General features: G+C 44.4%; 1 protein-coding gene across 1 annotated transcript in view; it reads right to left on the reverse strand.

Annotated features, from left to right (window-relative positions):
• CRYBG2 (crystallin beta-gamma domain containing 2) overlaps window positions 1-21,986 on the reverse strand; it is a 68,539-nt gene that overhangs the window by 16,355 nt on the left and 30,198 nt on the right. Inside the window, exons 4-7 of the mRNA XM_083750593.1 lie at window positions 12,022-16,168; window positions 2,086-2,133; window positions 1,835-1,953; window positions 727-883 (exon numbers count right to left, since the gene is read on the reverse strand). Coding sequence (XP_083606719.1) covers window positions 727-883; window positions 1,835-1,953; window positions 2,086-2,133; window positions 12,022-16,168 — 4,471 coding nt within the window. The remainder of the gene's footprint in view (window positions 1-726; window positions 884-1,834; window positions 1,954-2,085; window positions 2,134-12,021; window positions 16,169-21,986) is intronic.

A 21,986-nucleotide genomic window follows, 5' to 3' on the forward strand; every position in this document is an offset into this window, starting at 1 on the left:
ATCAATGCCACTCGATGCAGCAGCCCCCTGACCTCACTGGTGTCACCTTGCCCCAATCCTATCCTGATGAATGCATTGCTGCTACCACTGAGAGGATGCTCCACTGCCTTCTCAACCACCCCAACTGGTCACAGTTGCTAAAACTGGAAGAAAAAGCTTCTAGGCTTCTCCTTTCGGTAATGTGGGAGGGAGAGGAGAATGCAAGCTCTGGGGAGAGTAGCGCATTCATGTAATGCTAACCCATGGTTTAGTGTGGTCACTAACAACTCAAATAGGCCCTTTGCATACATTCAATGAAAAAGGGTTGCCGCATTTCAAAAAGTAAAATTCCTGACACCCGCAAAGTTGTTGAGCTTTATTTAGGAAACAAACCACCAAAATTGTTGAGAAGAAGGTCCCCAGTGCCATGACCTGGTTGTGCTCCCCCAAAATCTGCCTCTGCCCGCAGTTTATAGGCATACTGCAATATTGCTCCCTGCCCCATTCTTGTGTTTTCCTCCCTCCCTCCCTCCCTCCCTCCCATCCATCACAATGTATAGAGCAGCCTTCCCCACATGATATTCCCACACAACATGAACAATGGCCAAGTATGATGGGAGTTGTAGTCCAACAAAATCTGGGAACCCAAGGTTGAGGAAGGCTGGTATGAGACCTGCATTTCCAAACAACCGGCTTCCGCAAGAAGTAGAAAGACGTTACTCACAAATGGAAAGGAGTCCTGCTTACCCGCACAACCCTCTTGAGTGAGCCAATATGGAATGGAGCATTCTCAGCTGATGCCCCTTCTTTGTGGAACATTCTCCAAGGGTTGGTGATCTCCACATCCCCTTCTGCCAGCACACACTTCCGCCCATGGAACCGTGGCTTCTCGTACATTACCCAGCTGGCGAGTACATGACATTGGGTTAGTTCCAAGTAGAGTTGTGAGTAGGGATGGATCTGTCTATTTCAGTTATCTCAGCCTCTCATTTTTCCAATCTTAATTTCAGTTCTTCACATTTCCATCGCAGTTTGCAATTCATTTATTTTTACAATCCTCATGGAAAGTACTTGAGCATTTAAGTGCAAATTTCTCTGAATATAAACATTTTTGTTTGCAGTTTTGACTAATGTACACATTTTTGCAAGCAATGTCTCTTAAATACATTTTTGTATGCTGTTTTCACAAATGTGGTAATTTTTATGTGCACTTTGTATGCTTTGCAAATGCTGGTTGAAGTACCACTTCACAAAATTTGGATATGTGTGCAAATTTTGAGGGCTGGCTGTGTTTCGGTTCTCAAGAAGCCTTTTAAGTTGTGAACCTTCACAGTCCGCATCTGCATTAGAATTGTTTTTAAGGTGTTTTAAATATGTGCTTAATGTTCTTTATTGCTTTATCTCTTGTTGATGGCCGCCCAGGGCTCTTTTGGGAGGAAGGGCAAGTTAAATATTTAATATATAAAATAAAATAATAGATGAACCCTGCCTGGAAATTATGCCCCATGACCATTTAAGATGTCAGAGGGCAAGAATAGGACCAATGGATGGAGAGCATATTTTGATTAAGCATTAGGAGAAACGTCTTAATCTGCTTCTGATTTCACTTCTACGCGGCACTGTGTTTTCTGCCTGTACAGCACAGATGGGGACCTGGGATCCTCCAGACATTGTTGGACTACAAATCCCATCATCCACTTCACCGTTGGCCCTAAAACCTGGGAGTGATGGGAGTTGGGAGTCCAATGACATCTGTTGGGCCACACAGGCTCCCCATCCCTTCTCTATATGCACAGCACACACGGCCACTTCCCTGCAGCACAACCCAAAGCAAATCACCCAGAGGCTTACTTACCCTCCACGGATCACTCGGATGGAGATGGTGTGGGAGAGCTCCCAAGATGTAGCATCAGTGATATCACCCCATATTTCTCTCTTCTGACCCCCAAAGCCTGCCTCAGAGTACAGAATGATCTGGTGAGAAAAGCAGAAATTGAGATTAGCACCAATGCAATAACACCCAGCCCTTAACCTTCTCCCTGCAAGCATATCAGCCCCTTGCCCAGACATTTGGCAACAACAGCACCCCCCCTTCACCCTCCATACCTTTCCAGGTCGCACATTAATCTTCGTCGGAAGCTTCTTTTCCTCTTCCTGCAATTTAAACATGAATGGAAAATTAAATGAAGAAAAGGGTGCAAAAAAGGTTACATTTCAGAAACATCTAGTTACCCCAATGCCTCTCCTGCTCTGAAACCACTATTTGCATTGGGAGGGAAAGAAAGATCCCACCCACTCCATCAGCAACATGGAGATAATAATCCTTGCCTATCCCATACGATATTGATTGATTGATTGATTGATTGATTGATTGATTGTAAGTTAGATATTGCTTGTTTGTGGATAACACACACACATATACATATACAGTATACACAAAAAGCCCCTCTGGGGGGAATTCAGCATCATACTGTAGCAGGAACCCCCCCACCCCAATCATTCTGTTTGTATAAACTTCACACTCACACACTACATACGCCACATTTCTGTTATAAATTCATAGAAAATCAACCATACATTGGATTTGCACTGTTCCATTTTTATTTTACTCCCAATGACAAGAACTAACAAAGGGGGGTGACTTAGTCAGCCATAATCCCTTCACTGTCTCAGCACATACACTGGAGCCCTGCCCATGCCAACCCTGATGATCCCAGACAGAAGACAATCAAGATCACAAAGAACTTGCATATGGGAGTGGATTCAACATGGACTGAAACAAAGGACACTGATCAGATCTTCCCTCAGGGGGCAGGAAACTGCAAACTCCCCCTTGTCCTCTGGAAAGTACTCATGGGGAGGGGGAAAGGAGGAACCAGCCAGGTGACAAGACACTCATGTTACCACCAACTCCTCCCTCAGCCCTCCTTTCTGTAATGTGCGCCTCCCTCAACTCCTCCTTTCTGTAATGTATGCCTCCCACAACCCCTCCTTTCTGTAATGTATGCCTCCCTCAACCCCTCCTTTCTGGGGGTGGGCTAGACCTAGAGGAGGGGAATTTCAAAAGTTTTTATAAGACCTTGCACACTATTCTTCTGGGTCTTTCCTCTCTCCTGCACGTGAGGGGAATACCCTGTTGCAACAGTTCAATAAAGGCCAAGCCTACAGGCTGCTGTTTTGCTCCAAGTTATCCTGGTTGGTGTCTTTGTTTTGTCCAAGGGAGCCCTCGGATTTTTCCTGTAACAGTTTTGGCGACCACGAAGGGACACTTGGTTCTCCTGCAAAGGTGAGAGGGGAGATAGAGGGGATCGGGCGCCACTGGGCAACCTTAGCCCAGGGATCCTTCTTCCTCTCCCTGCCTCCTCTTTGCGGGCGGTAATCAATCGTCACCAAAAGCCCAACCAGGGGGAGCAAAGGCGAGGTCAAGCCGGCTAAAAAGAAAAGGATCCCGGGATCCGCGGGGGACACATTCAAACGTGAGTATGGTTTGAAGTAAATACATTGGGAGGGGGTGGAGAAGCAGCGTCCCCACGACAGCCAGACTTTCCTTCTTTCATTTCTGACGTTCCCTCCCGGGGTCGTCCAGGAACGTCTTAAACTCTCCCCTTTTCTCCCCCGATTCTCCCCTTTCGGAGGGTGGCCAGGGAGGTCGCGGAACTTTACTGTCTGATGTTGCCTTTCGGAGTCGTCTAGGAACATCAAAACCTTTCCCTTTCTCTCCCCCCAATTTCTTTCGCGGAACGTGTCCTGGGAAATTGTGGTACTTTTACTGTTTTCCGGCGTTACCTCTCGGGGTCGTCCAGGGACGCCTTAATCTCTCTATCCCTTTTCTCCCCCGTTTTCCGTCTTAGAATTGAGTCCAGGAAAGCGTGGCTCTTTACTGTTTTTCTCTGACGTTCCTCTCTCGGAGTCGTCCAGAGGCGTCCCTCAAAGCTCTCTCTCTCTCTCTCTCTCTCTCTCTCTCTCTCTCTCTCTCTCCTCTAGTTATGCAAACAAAGCCGCCCCTGCTGCCTGGCGACCTTTGTTAGGGATGACCCGGGTACGTCAGAACGCAAGGTTGTTTGTTTCCTTTCCAAACCTTCATTTTCTCGGGCCTTAATCTGGCATTGCACTGCGCAAGCGTCCAGTAGGGGTTCCGAACTTAGTCTCAACGGCTAGGCAGGAGGCTGTCGTGGAGGGTAGAGGGGGGAATTGGGGCCCCACACTAGGATTAGTCTTGTAAGCAGCACTGAGGTAAAGGAATTCCGGGTAGAGAGACCCGTGGTTTGAGGTTCCGGGCAGAGAGACCCGTGGTTTGAGGTTCCGGGCAGAGACCCGTGGTTTTGTTTCAGGTTCAGGTTTGAGATTTCCAGAAATTAATTCGTGGTTTATAGATAAGTAGGAATTGTGTTAGTCAAGGGTACTTTGAGTACTGAAAGGATCTTTTATCTGTCCCCCCTTTCTTTCCCATTGCCCCTCTTCCCTTGTGTGTGTGCGTCCACTCTTTCTGTCTTTAGCGTACTTCGTTAATGAAAAGAAAAAAAGAAAAAAAAGCCTAAAATAACATATGAGAGAATGGGAGCTCACTAAACACCCTAGCTGGACTCCTCCTGGCAACACAGCTTCCATGAAGCCTTTTTGCCCCGGAGAGGATTCTAATATGCCCCTCCAGCTTGTCATCTCCAATTGGAAAAATAAAATAAAATAAAAAAAATAAAGGGGCAAAATGGTCTTTCCAAGTACAAAGTACGAGACCATTGTAACTTTTAGTGGGTGGATTAGGCCCACCACCTGGAACCCAGGGCACAGTGGCCACCCCAGGGATCCTTCAACAAAATCAGGGTTTGAACCCTTAGGGAGAGCTGAACACATCAAATTTGTGGTGTTAAACTATAACCTAAAGCTAGAACATGAAACCGTAAATTTAATGGTGCTCAGAAGGCAGTAGATATAATAACAGCCCAGCCTGAGAGCCCACACATTAGAGATCTTAGTTTCTCTTGAAAAAAAAAAAAAAAAAAGGATAAGAGATGTACTCAAAGATTTGGAATATTAAAAGGGTTTGTGTTTACATTGGCTCCGGCATCCACAGACTGTTCTTAAATGCACATAGTTTTTAAATTGCAAGCATGCTTCAAAATTTTAAATCTAAGAAAGCCATGTTGGGCCTCATCAATCTTAAACAGGACCAAAAAATAAATAACTTAAAAAAAAATCATTAGAATGAAGTGTGCAAATGTTTGTTCTTTGAGAGAGGCTCCAAGGAGTCTTCCTCCAAGTAGCTTGAGTGAGGAGTATGATTTTAAGTTGATGGTAGATAATGTTATGTTGCAACGTTTGAGTTTATGAGTTTATATCCGTGTTCCAGTATTTTTTTCCAGTATTTTGAAATGTGCTGTGAAGAAACTAATGTTTCTGCTGCAAAAGCCTAGTAGAGCCAACTGCTCTCTCAAGCTAAAATGCAGTATATGTATTTCATTAAGCATCTGCCTATGAAAATGTGTTCTTTCTAAGAAAAAAATGGTATTAAAATTGGTATTAAATGTAGAGACTTCCATAGCCAGCAAAATTGTCTATCTGAGTCCAGTCCTGATATCGGTCTTCCTGGCCTCTTTTCTTAAAAAATGCCCCTTTGTTTCATTCTGTCTCTTTCAGGGGTTTTCCCCCCCTCCTCCTTCTTACTTCTGTGCCAGGTAAATTTACTCCCAAGTAAGCTTCCTGTAAAGGAAACTGCAAGGGGGGGGGGCATAGATTAGGTTTACTATTCCTCTGCAAGTTCAGGAAAAAATCTCACTTTTCTATTCCTTTTAAATCAAATCTATGGCTGTTTTAACTATGCTTTATAAGAGATCCTCTCCCTCTTAGGAAAAATGTTCACTTCAATCTTCCTTTAAAGATAATTTCTCTAGGAACTTGAAGGAAGCAAACTCAAACTATCTCAAGATCTGCTAAAACGGTTCTGTGTAAAGTTGGCTACTTTTCTTTTTCTCTTCCTTTTGGTAGTGCAAATCTTGCCTTGAAATCTTGCTATGAACACTGTATTTAGGGTTGGACTAGATGACCCAAGGGTCCCTTTTAGCTTTCCCAATTTGTGGCTGTGTGGAGGGCCATGTGTCTGCAAGCATGTGATGAGTTGAAATTCAGCTCAACTTTGCTCTTTGTTTTACTTTAAAAAAGGTGAGAGGTAAAATCCGTGATGTTTTGAAGCAGAACTTGTAATTTCAAGCATTTGAGTGATTACAGTGTTTATCATTTTCTCTACTATTAAAAAAAAAAAAAAAAAAAATCAAACTTCAAAGTTAATTCAAAGTTTATACACATAAAATACATATAAGTCTTGACCATTTATCCTGTAAATAAAGGGCAGAAAAATTTGTCTGCAAATGGTAAGGCTGAAATGACTGAGAATGTTAAAAAAAAAATCCTATAAATTCTGACTCTGGCCATTTTCCCCCCATATATAAGGGCGTGGCATTGTTCCACGAATGACCAGAGGGAAATCACACAAAATGATAGCCCTTTCCTGTACATAAAGGAAGCAGTCCTTTTTGCTTGGGCTACAATTGCTAACTTTATTGAATACTTTAATTGCTCAGTTTCTCTTTTTTTGTTTAAAAAAAAAATAAAAAATCTAACCCTATTTTTTTAAATCTACTCCTTACCCTTTATTTCCTTTATTCAAATGGTAATTTAGCCAAAGGTTTCAACATTTTCAATAGTATAAAACGTTTGCTGAGACATGAACTCTGCACATGCACAGAGGCTAGATCAGCAACAAAGGGGGGAGAGAGATAGAGAGGAAGGAGGGGGAACTGTAGGGAGTGAGAGGAGCTTGGGCTGAAAGGGGAAATTTATCCTAATTTCCTTATGTAAAACTTGGAGCCACTGAGGGAAATCACCCTTAATGTGTCCTTTGCTCCAGGGGCTTTGCAAGACAAAAGGTGTGCCAAGTTTCAAATCTTAACATGATTAACATGCCAAATTCTTTTCACAGGTAAATTTCAAAGCACCCCCCCCCCAAGGGATTTAAATCACAGACTTTGTGTGCATTTTAGGAACAGCATTTCCTGACAGGCTTCTCACATGAAATAATTTTTCCCTTTTAACAGGATATGTGAACCCCGATAACAAAGTGTTTGTCCCTTCTTTTCTCCCACAGCAACTTTCTTTCCTGTTCTGTGGAGCAAGTCAACAAGTCTGAATCCCTGACACTTTAAGTGACAAATAATCTCTTTTCATTTATTTGATCAGTTTTTCCATGATGTCTATGAAATTAATCGAAGCACAACCAAATATTGTTTGTGGAATGGTATTTGTTTACACTTTGCCTGATCATTTCTTATTAATTCTGTCATTTTGGCTAGTTCAAGGTACTTGCACAACTTTAAATTGCCATTCATTTTCTTGGTATTAAGTCATTTCCCAGTATTTTGCTATTAACATTCTAACTGATGTTGTCACATCAAGAAACACTCTTTTATTTTCATTTGGGATTCCTTGAAATTGTGTGTCTTAGCATTTATTTATTTTTCGTTCCTCATAGGTCATTGTGTGTGCGTGTGTGTGTTTTATTATTATTTTTGACCTTGTATTTTTTTTACAGTGAAGGAAAGCAAACAAACTTAGCAGATAATAACAGTAATTATATGAAAATGTGATAATAAGATTGAGATGAGTAGAATGCTTAACATGCTAAGATTTTATTATTTGCAGCTAATAACTCAAGGAGATTTTCTTGGGGAGGGGGTTTTTGCTCTTCCCTTTTCTAACTGTCTTTTTAAGTCCCTAAAAAAAAAAAAAAAAAAAAAAAAAAACCCTAACCCCTTGCAGGATATCACTTCTACAGATGTGCAATAATGAAAAAGCAGCAACAACCCCCCAACTCAGTTCTTCGCCATCACAAGACCTGCGACAACAGAAGACACCAAAGTTTACAAAGTGGCCACAGCTATCTCTTTCAAAAGATATAGACTGCCGGGGGAGTGGGGCTGACAAAGGGGGGTGGAGTTGAATTGCAAGGACATTTTCTGACTTTTGAACCTCAAGATACATGCGTAAAAATATCCCAATTGTCTCAAGATATGCAATTGATATTTGATTAGTTTGTTTTGTATTGTGTGTTATTATGTGGGAGTGTTGAAATGTGTCTGACGGTGTGTTATTTCCACAAAAGGGGAGGGGGCTATTTTTGTGACTATTTTTGTGTGTAATTGGTTTTGTGTTTTATGTCTTGTTGCTTACACCCCAGTGGAGGATTCTCATGCATTTTATGCTTTTTCTACAGATCAGGCTATTATGTAGTCCAATGTTTAGAATTAGATAAATTTATAACCACATTTAGTTGTTTCACCTGGCACTCTGCCAACTTCCCTACCCATTTTAAAAATGTGCTAAACTCACTTTACCAAGGACACGCTTCTAAGATACATGAAGGTGGATATGCTTTGGTTTAGCAGGAATGATCCCTTATAGAGTTAAATTGACTTATTTGGACAAGTGCCCTTTTAAGAATGGTTTTCTTTTAACAGATTGGTTTGAAGAGCTGAGAACCATGGGGCAAGATAAATTCAAATTGGACTCACTTTGAATTGGGCAAGTGTATCCAGGCTGCAAGTAGCTTTTTGGTCCTTAAAGTGCAAGTGAGCAACTTCCCATGACTGCAAGACGAATAATAAAACTCCATAGGAAGCCAAGGTAAGGACATTTCCCTCAGGACGTGTCCAAACCTGTGGCAGCTGTGGTGAGTGCCAGGCAACATGGTTAATATGAAAGCCCTAAGGGGATTCACCAGGGATTGCTACTACTGTTACACCAGGCCGTGTGAGACCACAGAAGAGCTACCTTGACACCTGAGAACACAAAAATGGTGGGGGGGCAAAGCAAACTGCATTTTCAGTCATCAGTGGACCTTCCTGCTAAATGTAAAGCATATGCCACTATTGAGAGAAATATTCCTTCCAAGGTACTAGAATACCACAAGTAACTGAGCAACAAAATATTAATTTTACATGATATCCTATGTCTAACTATGTGCACTGTTACACCATTATATTTCTATACAAATATGCTTAAGAAACATGACATCCAAGTCCCTTTCAACTTCACATGGACACACGCATCTGGGACGGAGAAAAGCAGGTTAATATTTACCACCTTAAATTGTGCGGAGAAAAGGATTGCAAAGTAACCACCTTTGCAATCTTATCTCCGAAGGGGGGAACTGTAGCAGGAACCCCCCCACCCCAATCATTCTGTTTGTATAAACTTCACACTCACACACTACATACGCCACATTTCTGTTATAAATTCATAGAAAATCAACCATACATTGGATTTGCACTGTTCCATTTTTATTTTACTCCCAATGACAAGAACTAACAAAGGGGGGTGACTTAGTCAGCCATAATCCCTTCACTGTCTCAGCACATACACTGGAGCCCTGCCCATGCCAACCCTGATGATCCCAGACAGAAGACAATCAAGATCACAAAGAACTTGCATATGGGAGTGGATTCAACATGGACTGAAACAAAGGACACTGATCAGATCTTCCCTCAGGGGGCAGGAAACTGCAAACTCCCCCTTGTCCTCTGGAAAGTACTCATGGGGAGGGGGAAAGGAGGAACCAGCCAGGTGACAAGACACTCATGTTACCACCAACTCCTCCCTCAGCCCTCCTTTCTGTAATGTGCGCCTCCCTCAACTCCTCCTTTCTGTAATGTATGCCTCCCACAACCCCTCCTTTCTGTAATGTATGCCTCCCTCAACCCCTCCTTTCTGGGGGTGGGCTAGACCTAGAGGAGGGGAATTTCAAAAGTTTTTATAAGACCTTGCACACTATTCTTCTGGGTCTTTCCTCTCTCCTGCACGTGAGGGGAATACCCTGTTGCAACAGTTCAATAAAGGCCAAGCCTACAGGCTGCTGTTTTGCTCCAAGTTATCCTGGTTGGTGTCTTTGTTTTGTCCAAGGGAGCCCTCGGATTTTTCCTGTAACAATACTAAGGTGATTATTTGGTCAGCATAAGCTAAACAGAGTGAGCTTCCTTCTCTTCCCCCTGTGTGCTGTTCAGGAAGTTTGCCTGACCCTGCGGAGCTGATTTGGAAGGGGGCACGGGGGGGGGGGGGAGAAAGCCCCCCCCCAATGCACTAGTGGGATTTGTTGATTTGGGTCAGACTAGGGATGGGCGAATGTGCCAATTTCAGTTCTTCATTTTTCCAGTCTTAAATTCAGTTCTCCACATTTCCACATCAACTAGTGATGACCCCCCACAAACAGGACTTTTTGAGATAAAGAAAGCGATGGTTGAATGCTGTGGAAAGTGTGGGATAACAATTGTTTGAGAGAACATTGCCCAACCTTCCCACTAGCAAATCATAATGAACACTCAGTAAATTGTTTATGGTGTCCGACCTCTCCACAAAAGTTGTGCAAACAGATCTTAATGGAGGCTTAACAAACAGATCATTGGGAAGTAAGGGACATGGGGAAAATCTGATTTAGTCCACATTTAAATCCGACTCTACAGTCATGAATCTACAGATTAAACACAGCTACCCTTTGAAATTTACACTTCCAAATTTTTCAGTGGAATTCTGCAGCCAAGTAATGTCTAAAAAAATGCATATACTGGGTGAAAGTGTGCATAAAAATGCATATACTGAGTGACAACAGCATAGAAAATGCTAGGGTAAGGAGCTGCTAAATTTGATTGTGTAAAGGGGAATGCAGGAAAGGGAGACGCGAGGAAGTCAGGAAAGAGGGTTATAAAGATAAGAATTCAAAAACTAATTTTTCTTTACTTTCTGTTCTTTTTCATTTTTTCTGTCATATTTTTTTTATTGTGCTTTTTAGCTTTGTTGGATTATGTTGTTTTTTACTGTATTTCTTTTTTGTTTTGTTTGATTGTAATATCTGTTTTATTATATAAAACCAAAATAAATATCTTTTTTTTAAAAAAGAAAAAAAGAAAATGCATTATATTAGTGAAAGAAACATAAAAAATGCATTATATTAGGGGAAATTGCTTTGAAAAATGTATATATTGGGCAAAAACGTTTACAAACCTGTGCATTAGGAGAAATTTGCACTAAAATGCTTATGAATTTTTATGAGAACTTTTGCACTAAAATGCTTATGAATTTTTATGAGAACTTTTCCTTAAATTGGCAAACCAATATGGAAATGTACAGAACTGAAGTTAGGAAAAATGAGAAACTGAAATCGACAGATTTACCCATCCCTATGGAAGCAACCAAAGTTTGAGCAAGACTGGAAATGGTTTAAACTATTTTGGAATAATAATATGATTATCAGCAGTCCCTTTCCCTTTGTTGTAAAATAAGTACATTTTGTTTTTATTTATTAAGTGTTTAAACCATCATTTTAAAAATGATTACTAAAATAAGCATTTCAATCCATTAATTATAAAAAGAAGGAAAAGAGAAAGACAGAGGAGAGAGGGAGAGGTGGGGAAAGATTGGACCTATATGATAATGGGCTCCACTTTGCAAGTTGTAATTAAAGGTGGGTCCCAGGTCTCAAAAGCTCGAACATTGTGATCTGTCAACTACGCAGCCTTCATCCCTGTCCTAAATGGACCCCTCTGCTTCCCTTCAATTTCTTTAATGAGCATCACCGACTCTGTAGCAGCCATTAGGGAAGATCAACAACAACATAATGAAGCTTAAGCTCTTGTGCCCTTCATCCAGGTGCAAACACCCAGTGACTTGACTAAAAACTGTACAGTTGAGCCAAGACCTTGGTGGTTTTGGCCTGTAATCATTATCCTTATGAATGCAGGTTTTCTCAACCCTCTCAGCGTCAACTGGATATTGTACCACCAGTTCCACTTCAAGTAGAAGGTGGAGATTCTAGGAACAGAACCCATTGGCATGAATTGTGCTACAGCACCCCGCTTTTGTTACACACCCACGTGGGCCCCAAATAGTCCACATTTCCTGAACGCCCTAAAACAACAAAATCTCTTTGTGACATTATTGCAGCTGTTGCCAGCGAAAGAAGGATGGAAGGAACCCTTCACTGCACAGCGCAGACTGACTTACCTGAGCTTTCGACTGGGGAAGAGAGTTTGTTTCTATGGACAGAAGAGTAACCTGCTGGGAGCTATTGTCTGCACCTGGCACCCCAAAGGCAGGCTCAGCTTGCAGCGCAGATGGCGGTGATTCAGAACTCAGATTTTCAGGTGCCTTCAGCAGAAGCTCATTTGGAGATGTCTGGCATTCCCTGTTGACTTTTTGGGCAGCCGGAGCCAGGAGTGTGGGCAAATCTCTTCCTTCTTTCCATTTTTCCAGGACTTTTTGTTGAGATTTCTCTGGGGAGATGAACCTGCTGTAGAGGAGACTGTTGTCCAAGCGAGAATAAGGCTTATCTTCCACAGGTTTCTTGTCTGAGAAGCCAGACAAAAGAGTAAGCCCTTTGAGAATGTTTGCTCTGATTAAGTTGCTCTGGTTGGCGATAGCTTTAGGAGCGATGGCTTTGGCCTTGGCATCTGCAGCCCCTTCCTGCAACTTCCCCAGGAAAGAGCCAATCTCCTCCTCGGTCTTGAACGTCTTGTTTTCCCAAGGGTATGTCTCTCTGGCCTGGCTGTTCTCCCATGACTTTTCATCCTTGGTAAGATATGGGTTCTCTATTTCCTCCATCTCATCTTCTTCCTCCTCCATTTCTTTTTCTCCCTCTGAGTTCCTCTCCTCGGTAAGAGCGAAAAGCTCACCTATTGCTGCTGGGAGAGGAAGCTTTGACTTGGGAGCGACGTGGTCCTCGTCGATAGGTGGAAGGGATGTGTGCTTTGCAAACGTGGAAGGACGTGGAGGCCTCGGGAGGAGCTTCAGGGGCTTGTGGAGTTCAGGGGGATCCATATTACGGAGGGTGTCTACAAAAAGCTCCATGTCCACAGCTTCTTCAGGTTCCTCTTCTGCTGTCCTGCTGCTGGGTCCTGCTTCCTGGCTTGGAGGTTCATGGGAGGAGTTCGTTTCGGTAAGGGGAATGGCTGGTTCCAGTGCAAACACAGGGGAATCTTTTCTGGGATAACCTTGTTCTTCCTTTAGCTCATTCCACACGGTGGATTTTTGTTCCCTTGTCACAGATTCTTGAGATTCAGCAGAGGTTCTAAGCATGTTGGTTTCTTCTGCAGCATCTGAAGAGCAACAAAGTCCTTGGGATGCAGATGTGTTGGCCTTCTTTGCTCTTGAGAGGTTGTTCTCCTGTTCTGACCCATTTGTTACAGGGCCATCTGGATCAGGCATGCTTTGTTCCCTTCCAGACCTGCTTGATGTAAACAAGTTGCTGTGCCTCTGGAATGCAGGTTTGGTGTGCGGGCTGCAGTCTCTCTCGGACGTGCTCAAAGGAGCAACTCCCTCCCTGAGTGTGGTAGCATCTCTATTTGATGTGAATGCAGGGTTTGGCAGAAGCATACACCTTTGCCTTTGGGCGTCACTCACACCGGCACTTCTGGATTGAGTCATGCAGCTTTCTTGCTCGGATCCTGCTATGGAGCAGTTGCAAACATCATCTGGAAGGGATGCAGGGCTCCCCTGTGGGGACTTGTCATCAGGGAGGTCACTCTGGGACTGCAAGTTTTCTTTTGGCGGCAGGGAGCTGATAGAGCTTGGCACGAGGGACTTTCCTTGCAGGGCTTTGCTTGCACTCCCTGTCCCAGAGCTGGACATGATAATTTCTTGCCCTGCTCTGTAGACAGTGGTGGTTCCAGCTTGGGGTATGATGACTTGTCGTTCAGACCTAAAGACGACCATGCTGTTGCCATTGGGGCCATACCACTGGGTTTGAGATTTGGCTACAGTGCTGGAGCTTACAACACGAGGCAAGGGACTTAGCACACAGGTCCCACTGGGAGGTTTAGTGCTTGTGGTGGTGGGCGTGTAACTTTCCCCCAGGGATCCACCCAAAGAAGTAGTATTGGCAACTTGTGACTGGTAGTTTTCTGTTTGGGATCTAAGTATTATGGCACTGGGCTGGGCACTTTCTGTCAGGGATCTGGTGATTATACTGGAGCTAGCACCATTTGGCACATGGCTTTCCCTCTGGGATTCCATTGCTCCAGTGCTGATAGGAAGAACAGGGAGAGGTTCCTCCTGAGAGCCATCTGTGCTTGAGATGAGGCTCTCTCTCTGAAATCTAGTTGCCAGAGGGGTGTCAGTAGCACTACCGCAGTGGTTTCCTGCCTGGGATCCAGCTACTATGGTGCTATTAGCATCTTGTGTCTCTGTTCCTGACAGGCTCTTTGGCTTTGAAGCTGGGGTGTACACCTGAGCAAACACAGGACCGTGAGCTGTAAAATCTCTCCGTGGGCTGGGAGAGCAAGAGGGCTTCCCATCTGATGTGGGAGAGAAACTTCTAGAACCTGCTGGGGAAGAGGAGCGCTTGCTTTCTGCAGAAGAAAATGAGTGCTTGGGTTCTGTTGAGGAAGATAGGCACTTGGCGTCTGACGGGGAAGGTGTGTGTTTGCCATCTACTGGGGAGGTTGGGAGCTTGTTTTCTGCTGAACACAATGTCTGCTTGGTGTCTGCTGAGGAAGACGGGTGTCTGGCATCTGCCAGAGAAGTTGAGTGCTTGGTTTCTGCCGAAGAAACTGGGTGCCTGGTGTTTGCTGGGGAAGGCGGACACTTGGTGTCGGCTGAGGAATATAAGCGTCTAATATCTGCCACAGAATATGAGTATCTGTCGACTGGTAAAGAAGATGAACACTGTGTATCTGCTGTGGAAGAGGAGCGATGGTCATCTGCCGCAGCAGATGAGTAGCGGCTCTCTACTGGAGGAGGCAAAGGCTGGGAACTTGCTGAGCCCTGGGTATCTGTCATGAGGCAAGATGTCCTGCTATTTGCAGGCGAAAGGGAACGCCTGGTCTCTGCTGGTGAAGAAAACCTTGTATCTGCTGGAGAACGGGACCGCCTGGTCTGTGATGGGGAGAAAGGAAGGCTGGTATCTGCTAGAGGAGAACGCCTTAAATCTGCTGGAGAATGGGACCGCCTGTTCTCTGAGAAGGACAACAAGGCATCTGCCGGTGAAGGAGACCGCCTGGTATGTGCTGGAGAACGGGACCGCCTCGTCTCTGATGGGAAGAAGGAGTGTCTGGTATCTGCAGGAGATGGAGTCCGCCTTATATCTACTGGAGAATGGGACCGTCTAGTCTCTGCTGGTGAAGGAGACTGCCTGGTATGTGCTGGAGAATGGGACCGCCTAGTCTCTAGTGAGGATAAGGGGCTCCTGGTATCTGTTGGAGATTGCTTTATATCTGCTGGAGAATGGGACCGCCAGGTCTCTGGTGAGGAGAAGGAGTTCCTCGTCTCTGCTGGTGAAGAAGACCTCCTTGTATGTGCTGGAGATCGGGATCGCCTGGTCTCTGCTGAAGAGAAGGAGTTCCTGCTGTCTGCCAGAGATGGTGACTCCTTTATATCAGCTGGAGATTGGGACCGCCTGGTCTCTGATGAGGAGAAGGAGTTCCTGGTCTCTGCTGGTGAAGAAGACCTCCTTGTATGTGCTGGAGATCGGGACCGCCTGGTCTCTGCTGAAGAGAAGGAGTTCCGGGTCTCTGCTGGTGAGGAAGACAGCCTGGTATGTGTTGGAGATCGGGACCTCCTGGTCTCTGCTAGAAAAGGGGGCCGCTGGCTATCTGCTGGGGAAAGGGGCCGCCTGGTATCAGCTGGAAGAAGGGGTCGCCTGCTACCTGCTGGAGAAATGGGCTGCCTGGCATTTGTGGGAGAAAGAGAACTCCTGGTATTTTCTGAGAGAAGTGGGTGGGGAGCATCTTTGGATGAAAAGCTGCGCCTGGTGGGCACGGGGGAACGGGAGTCCCTGATGCCTGTTGAGGAAGATGGGCCAATGGTGCCCGTGCCTACAAGCCCTTTCTCCCAGGCCTCGAGCAACACGGACACTCTGGAGGGGCTGTTGCCTCTGGTTCTGGTACTTCCTCTCTCCAGCATCTGTGTCACAGCTGAGACTTTGCCAAAGGAAGGTTTGGTCTCTTCCTTCAGTAGATCAGAAGGTGTTGTCTTCCTTCTGAGCGAGGCAGTTGCAGTGGATCCCCCTGACCTGCTCTGAGCGGAGCGAGACCCACCAGCGACCTCCTCCATTCTGTACTGAGTACAAAGGAGGCTTCTTCCAATGTCAAATGGTCCTGTAGGCTGAGGTCCTTCACTTTCAGGTGCCACGGAGAGTCCTCTTGACTCAGAAAAGCTAGAGACAGGGCACAGAAAGGTCAAAAGAAATGGTCAGGCCAAGAGGAAATAAGAGACTCATTAAACTTTTTGCAGCAGGAGTGGGGAAACACAGACCCAGTAGCCAAATTCAACACCCCCCCCCCCCCCGCAAATCTCTCTCTTTAGTCCTTGGGGATCTCCTGAAGCCATCCACCCTCTCCCCAGGCCACAAGTCTCCACAATCCAGCTTTGCACCCTTTTTGAGTATTTTTGCCCAGCTGGAATGTGTCCTTGAATTCTGATAATGCCTCCTGCATGACTGGATGGGTGATAAAGAGGGGTGCGCGCGTGTATAGAGACCAGCCTACTGTACAAAGATAAAATTTACATTTGTTGTCTCACCCACTTTTGGCCCTGTCCCCACCCCACACTGGCATGTGGCCCTCGGAAAGGAATGTGGCCCTTGGGTTGGCAAAGTTTCCCCACTCTGAGCCAACGTAAAAATCCCTTCGTGCTTCTATTCTATTATAACCCTCCCCCTTGAAAACTTCCTACTTTTTAAATGATTATTTCGACAAACCTGTGTTCCTTTACAAGGGCCCCAATTATCTACACTCATTCTCCAGAGAATGCAGAATCATCACATACTTGGTCTGGGATGGTCTGTTTAAAAGGTCATCCAGCGCAGTGATTGCAAAACGGTGGATTAGAACCAATCCAGGGGCTATGGGAATCTTCTGAATGGCTTGAAAGACAACTAGTAGTTTATGATCAAAGGCACTGACTGAACCACAGCCAGGGCCTATTAATTATACGCAAGCACAGTAGCACGTGCTAGCATTTGATTGAAATATGATTGTGCAGGTGACGATATGGATTTTGGAACAGATCTGAACCATAATGGCATGTAACAATTTCTCAAATCACAAATGCCAGTTAAAAAAATAATAATTACAGAGCAATCCAAAGCCTGGATGGAGAGCAACAAAGCAACAGATTGATTGCCACACACCAAACCTTGGTACTCATCCTGGTCAGAGTAGAAGGAGGTGGGCAGGCAGTTTCTTTCCCCCACGCCAACTCTCGTTCGTTGCACCAGCTCTAAGTTCACACAGCTGAGGGGCCTGATGATCAGGCCTCTAAAGGGATCTGTGGGGCTTTGGATCCAGCAGAGAGATGCCAGACCACCAGCATCCTGCATTCCACTTCAAAGAGCCCCCATTTCAGAGCTCTCTATTGCCTACTGCTGGTGGCAGTGTAGCCAACAGAAGCTTACCTCCTGCTGCTGAAGATTTTGCTGTGGCTGAGTGCCCTCCCACCAGCAGCCCTCCTCTCCATCACAGGCCACAGGAGAGGACTCTGCAAGTCATCCTGTGCGCGCACACACCCTGCCCATCTTGCCATCACCGGGACCAGATAAAAGGGAGAGGTGGGACGGTGGGAGTCACACCTTTTTCTGCCTTTCGGCTCTTTCCTTCTCTCAACTGTCATCTAGTATCAGCCATTCCACCCAGCTGCACCAGAGGGAGAAATGGAGCAGCAGAGATGGGCAGATATGGTCCTCCGGGCTTCTCTGTCTCGCCCTGGGAACTCTCCCCGGGCCATGCCCCTCACTGGCTTTGATTCATACTGTTATGGAGGGCTGAGTTTGGCCACCACTGTCTTTAGTGTGTAGGAGTGGCACTCTAGGCTTGATTGGTGTCAGCTGGAGGTGCAAATAAAGGGAGGAAGTTGCAGGCTGCAATTTCCTCACGAGGAAAGCACACACACACACACACACACACACACACACACACACTCTGAGATTATACCATGGTGGAGAGATAAAGAAGGACTGTAAATAGCTTGTAACAGAAATGCTTGTGCAACCAGTCAAGCAATAAAAAAGCTCTTGACTGAAGAATTTGAGTGTGACTCCTGTTCTTGTCCTCTGCCTCTGGGGAAAAATTTTGCTACAAACAGTAAGAAATAGTTTTACCGAAGGTGCCACCACACAAGCAGAAAGAGCAGCGGAAGTGTGTGGGCGGTTACCCCTATTACATACAGCACACGATTTTGCTAGGTTGGAAGGTGTCCTTGAATTCTGAGAATGCCTCTTGCCTGTCTAGTTGGAGAATATACAGGTTTGTGCAAAAAACTGAGGCATCCTGTTTTTTTGTGCGAGATCGCAGCGGCCATTTTGGGTGTCGCACTCTTGCTCGCTGTTGCACTGCACTCTTGCCCCAAAGAAAGCACAGCACGGGTCATGTGACTCACCCGGGCACACGTCCTGGAAGAGGCACGTCCTGGTTTGGGGTCTCCAAAAGTTGGACAGTATGCAAAGATAAATGTTGCATTTGTTGCCCTGCTTACCTTAACCTCAGGGCCCCACCTACTACTGGCATGCGGCCCCCAGAAGAGTGTGCAGAAGGAAATGCGTCCCTCGGATTCAAGAAGGTTCGCCACCCCTGGAGGAGCAGGACTTACTACTGCACTGGCCTGACTGAGAAACCAGCTGCCACTTGCCCACCCACCTCACCCGTTCCTTCAAGCTGGTCATTATAAGAACTTACACAAATAAAGATGCAATGACTTGAAAGGTGCAACCAAGACTTGGCAATTTCTTCCATACCTAGCGGTGGGAGCAGCTGCTGCTAACCTTGTTAGTCTCAAAGCATGAAATTCAACTAGGACAACTAGGGGTCAAATATTTTAAGGAGTGGTATCAGTTCAAATGCTTCACCTAGAATACAGCGCCCCCTGCTTTGTTAATCATTTTGGTTGTGTTATTCCTAAAATCAACAGGAACAGGGATACCTTCATTATATCCTACATAAATGTATAGCAACCTGGCATTTGGGGAATTCTAACCTCATACAGAGCCAGTGCTGCAGCATAAATCTCACCCGACCAAACAATTTTGAAAAGGGACCAATGATGAGAAAAGTGGTTTTAAAATGCGAAACTGCACACACTTCGAGTAGTTTAGTTGCTGTTTACCAAGGTTGGCAAACAGGTTTGTGTTTGTCTTTTGCTTTAAAGTGGCAGGAATGGAATGCAGCAATAAATCGAGCATGAAGGGTGGGGAGGTGCTTGCCTTCCTTTGTGGGTTGTTTTTTTTTAAAATTCTAGTGTCTCATTACCTTAGTCACAGGTATTCACTTAAAAAAATTAAGGTGCCCAATTTTGTGTGTGTGGTTTTTTTTGCTTTTGCTCTTAATTTGAGTTCTTTGCATGGTTGGCATTGGGGGAGAGCAGTGCTGTGTGGCAGGCAGAAATCAAACAGGTAATAATAATAATAATAATAATAATAATAATAATAATAATAATTTATTATTTATACCCCGCCCATCTGGCTGGGCCTCCCCAGCCACTCTGGGCGGCTTCCATAAAAACCAAAAATACAGTAAAATATCACACGTTGAAAACTTCCCTGAACAGGGCTGCCTTAAGATGTCTTCTGAATGTCAGGTAGTTGTTTATCGCTTTGACATCTGCTGGAAGGGTGTTCCACAGGGTGGGCGCCACTACCGAGAAGGCCCTCTGCCTGGTTCCCTGTAGCTTTGCTTCTCGCAATGAGGGAACCGCCAGAAGGCCCTCGGCGCTGGACCTCAGCGTCCAGGCAGAATGGTGGGGGTGGAGACGCTCCTTCAGGTATACTGGACCGAGGCCGTTTAGGGCTTTAAAGGTCAGCACCAACACTTTGAATTGTGCTCGGAAACATACTGGGAGCCAATGTAGGTCTTTCAAGACCGGTGTTATATGGTCTCGGCGGCCACTCCCAGTCACCAGTCTAGCTGCCGCATTCTGGATTAGTTGTAGTTTCCGAGTCACCTTCAAAGGTAGCCCCACGTAGAGTGCATTGCAGGTAAGTTTTTCTAGTGTGGAAATCCAGTGATGGGGAAAGCTTCAACTATTCACAGTCCTGTCTGTCTGTCTGTCTGTCTGTCTGTCTGTCTGTCTGTCTGTCTGTCTACTTGTTTGTGATGTGATTTATTTTTGAGTCCTCTACCTCCATTGAAGGCATAAATTTGCATATGACAAAGGGTATACAACTTTAATGCAAAATTATGTATTCTTTTGCAAGTCTAGCAGAGGGCCTGATCCATATACTATATATTGGCAACAGAAAATTCGGCGGCACTTCACTAGATGCATGAAGTGTTATTCTGAGCTGCAGATTGAAGGTTAGAGGATTGTAAACAGTCAGGTCAGAAGAAAATGAAATGCAGAAAAATACAGATTATGATAATTCCATTATTAACAGTGGCCATTCACCCCAAAAAAGTTGTTGATAACATAGACATCCTGACATTGGTAAGCCAATTAACAAATATAACTTTTTTTTTAAAAAAGGAGTCCAACTATATAATATTCTCTCTACTCCCCAACCATGTATATACCAGCAAGTCAGGATAACCCTTCATAGATCTGCTGAAGTAACTGTAGTCCACAAAAGCTTATGCAGTGATAAATTATTTTGTCTTTTAAGCTGCCATGAGACTCAGGGCTAAAATTTGCACTGTGTTGATTTAAAGATTTTTTTAAAAATAAAATGATTTCTCACTGGTATCTAACTCCAGCAAAATTATTTAAAATGTATAAAGGTGTCCTAAATGTTTGCTGGAAGTGTGAAAAAAATGTGAAGGGACATTTTATCATGCTTGGTGGACTTTTAGAAAAGCTGAGAAATATTGGCTACAAATAAATACATTGATGCAGAAGATTTTAAAGTTTTATATTCAACTGAAGCCAGAACTTTTCCTGCTAGGAATAATGGATATACAATTAGAAAAAGACTATGGATCATTATTTCAATACATGATCACAGTGGCGAGACTCATCATTACCTACCAGGGAGGAATGGTTGCTAAAATTACTGGAGTTCGCTGAGATGGCAAAATTAATGTGTTTAATCAGAGAAAAATCATTATCAATATTTACTAAAGATTGGAAACCCCTTATAGACTTTTTGCATGAAAAAGAAATTGAATGTATAATATCTAGGTTTGAGGATTAAAGAAAATATTGGTTTGTAGAAAGTGGAATTGTTGGATGTTACCTTGGATGTATTGAATAATTTTCTATATGTAGCTTACAGAAGAAGAATCAGAAGTTCTTTTTCCTTTTCCTTTTTCCTTCCCCCCCTCCTTTTGGTTTGTGTTTGTGTTTAGATTAGTTTTTTTATCTTTGATAAAAATATATATTTAGTATTTGTTATTAAGCTCATTGTTGTTTTTGCATGTAGTTCCCTCTTTTGGCCAGAGTAGGGTGGTAGTATGCAGGCAATGTTCCTCTCTGGTGTCCTTCAGGTCCCAAAGTTTTAATCAAAACCGTGCACATTTAAAAGGGCAGGGATGAACCACCTGTCCCTCTCTCTCTTCCTCCCTCCCCTCTCTTTTTAAAATTATGTAATGATAGGATAGCCACCTTTTTGGCCTTAGCAGGAAATACACCTGTTTTATTCTTACCTATCATGCAGCTGCTGAAGGCCTGGGATCCCTGCCCAGAAAGAAAAAAAGGAGGCACACCTAAGTGGCAAACCTGTTGCTCTATTCCTAACCTGAATTGCTGACCAGTGCTTGTAAATGCCATCTGAGCCAAGTCAACTCAGCCTTTCCTTTCTACAGCAGGGAAGCAGACAGGGGTTGAGAAATTCTATGTGTCCTGACCTGCTTAGTCTGACAAGGCATTAATCTCCAGGGTGAGTCAGGTTTGTGCTTTCACCCTGCCAAGCCACCAACAGCGTTCCAAACATAATTCCTTGGAAACAGGAAGGAAACTTCCCCTCCTGTTCTGAGATACGGACTGGTTGAAATAAAAAAGCAAGATATTATATGAGGCCAACACATAGGTAATTTGTCAGATTTTTTAAA

Source organism: Podarcis gaigeae (genome assembly GCF_964106915.1).
Source record: "Podarcis gaigeae genome assembly, chromosome: 8".
In the NCBI taxonomy this organism is placed as follows: Eukaryota; Metazoa; Chordata; class Lepidosauria; order Squamata; family Lacertidae; genus Podarcis; species Podarcis gaigeae.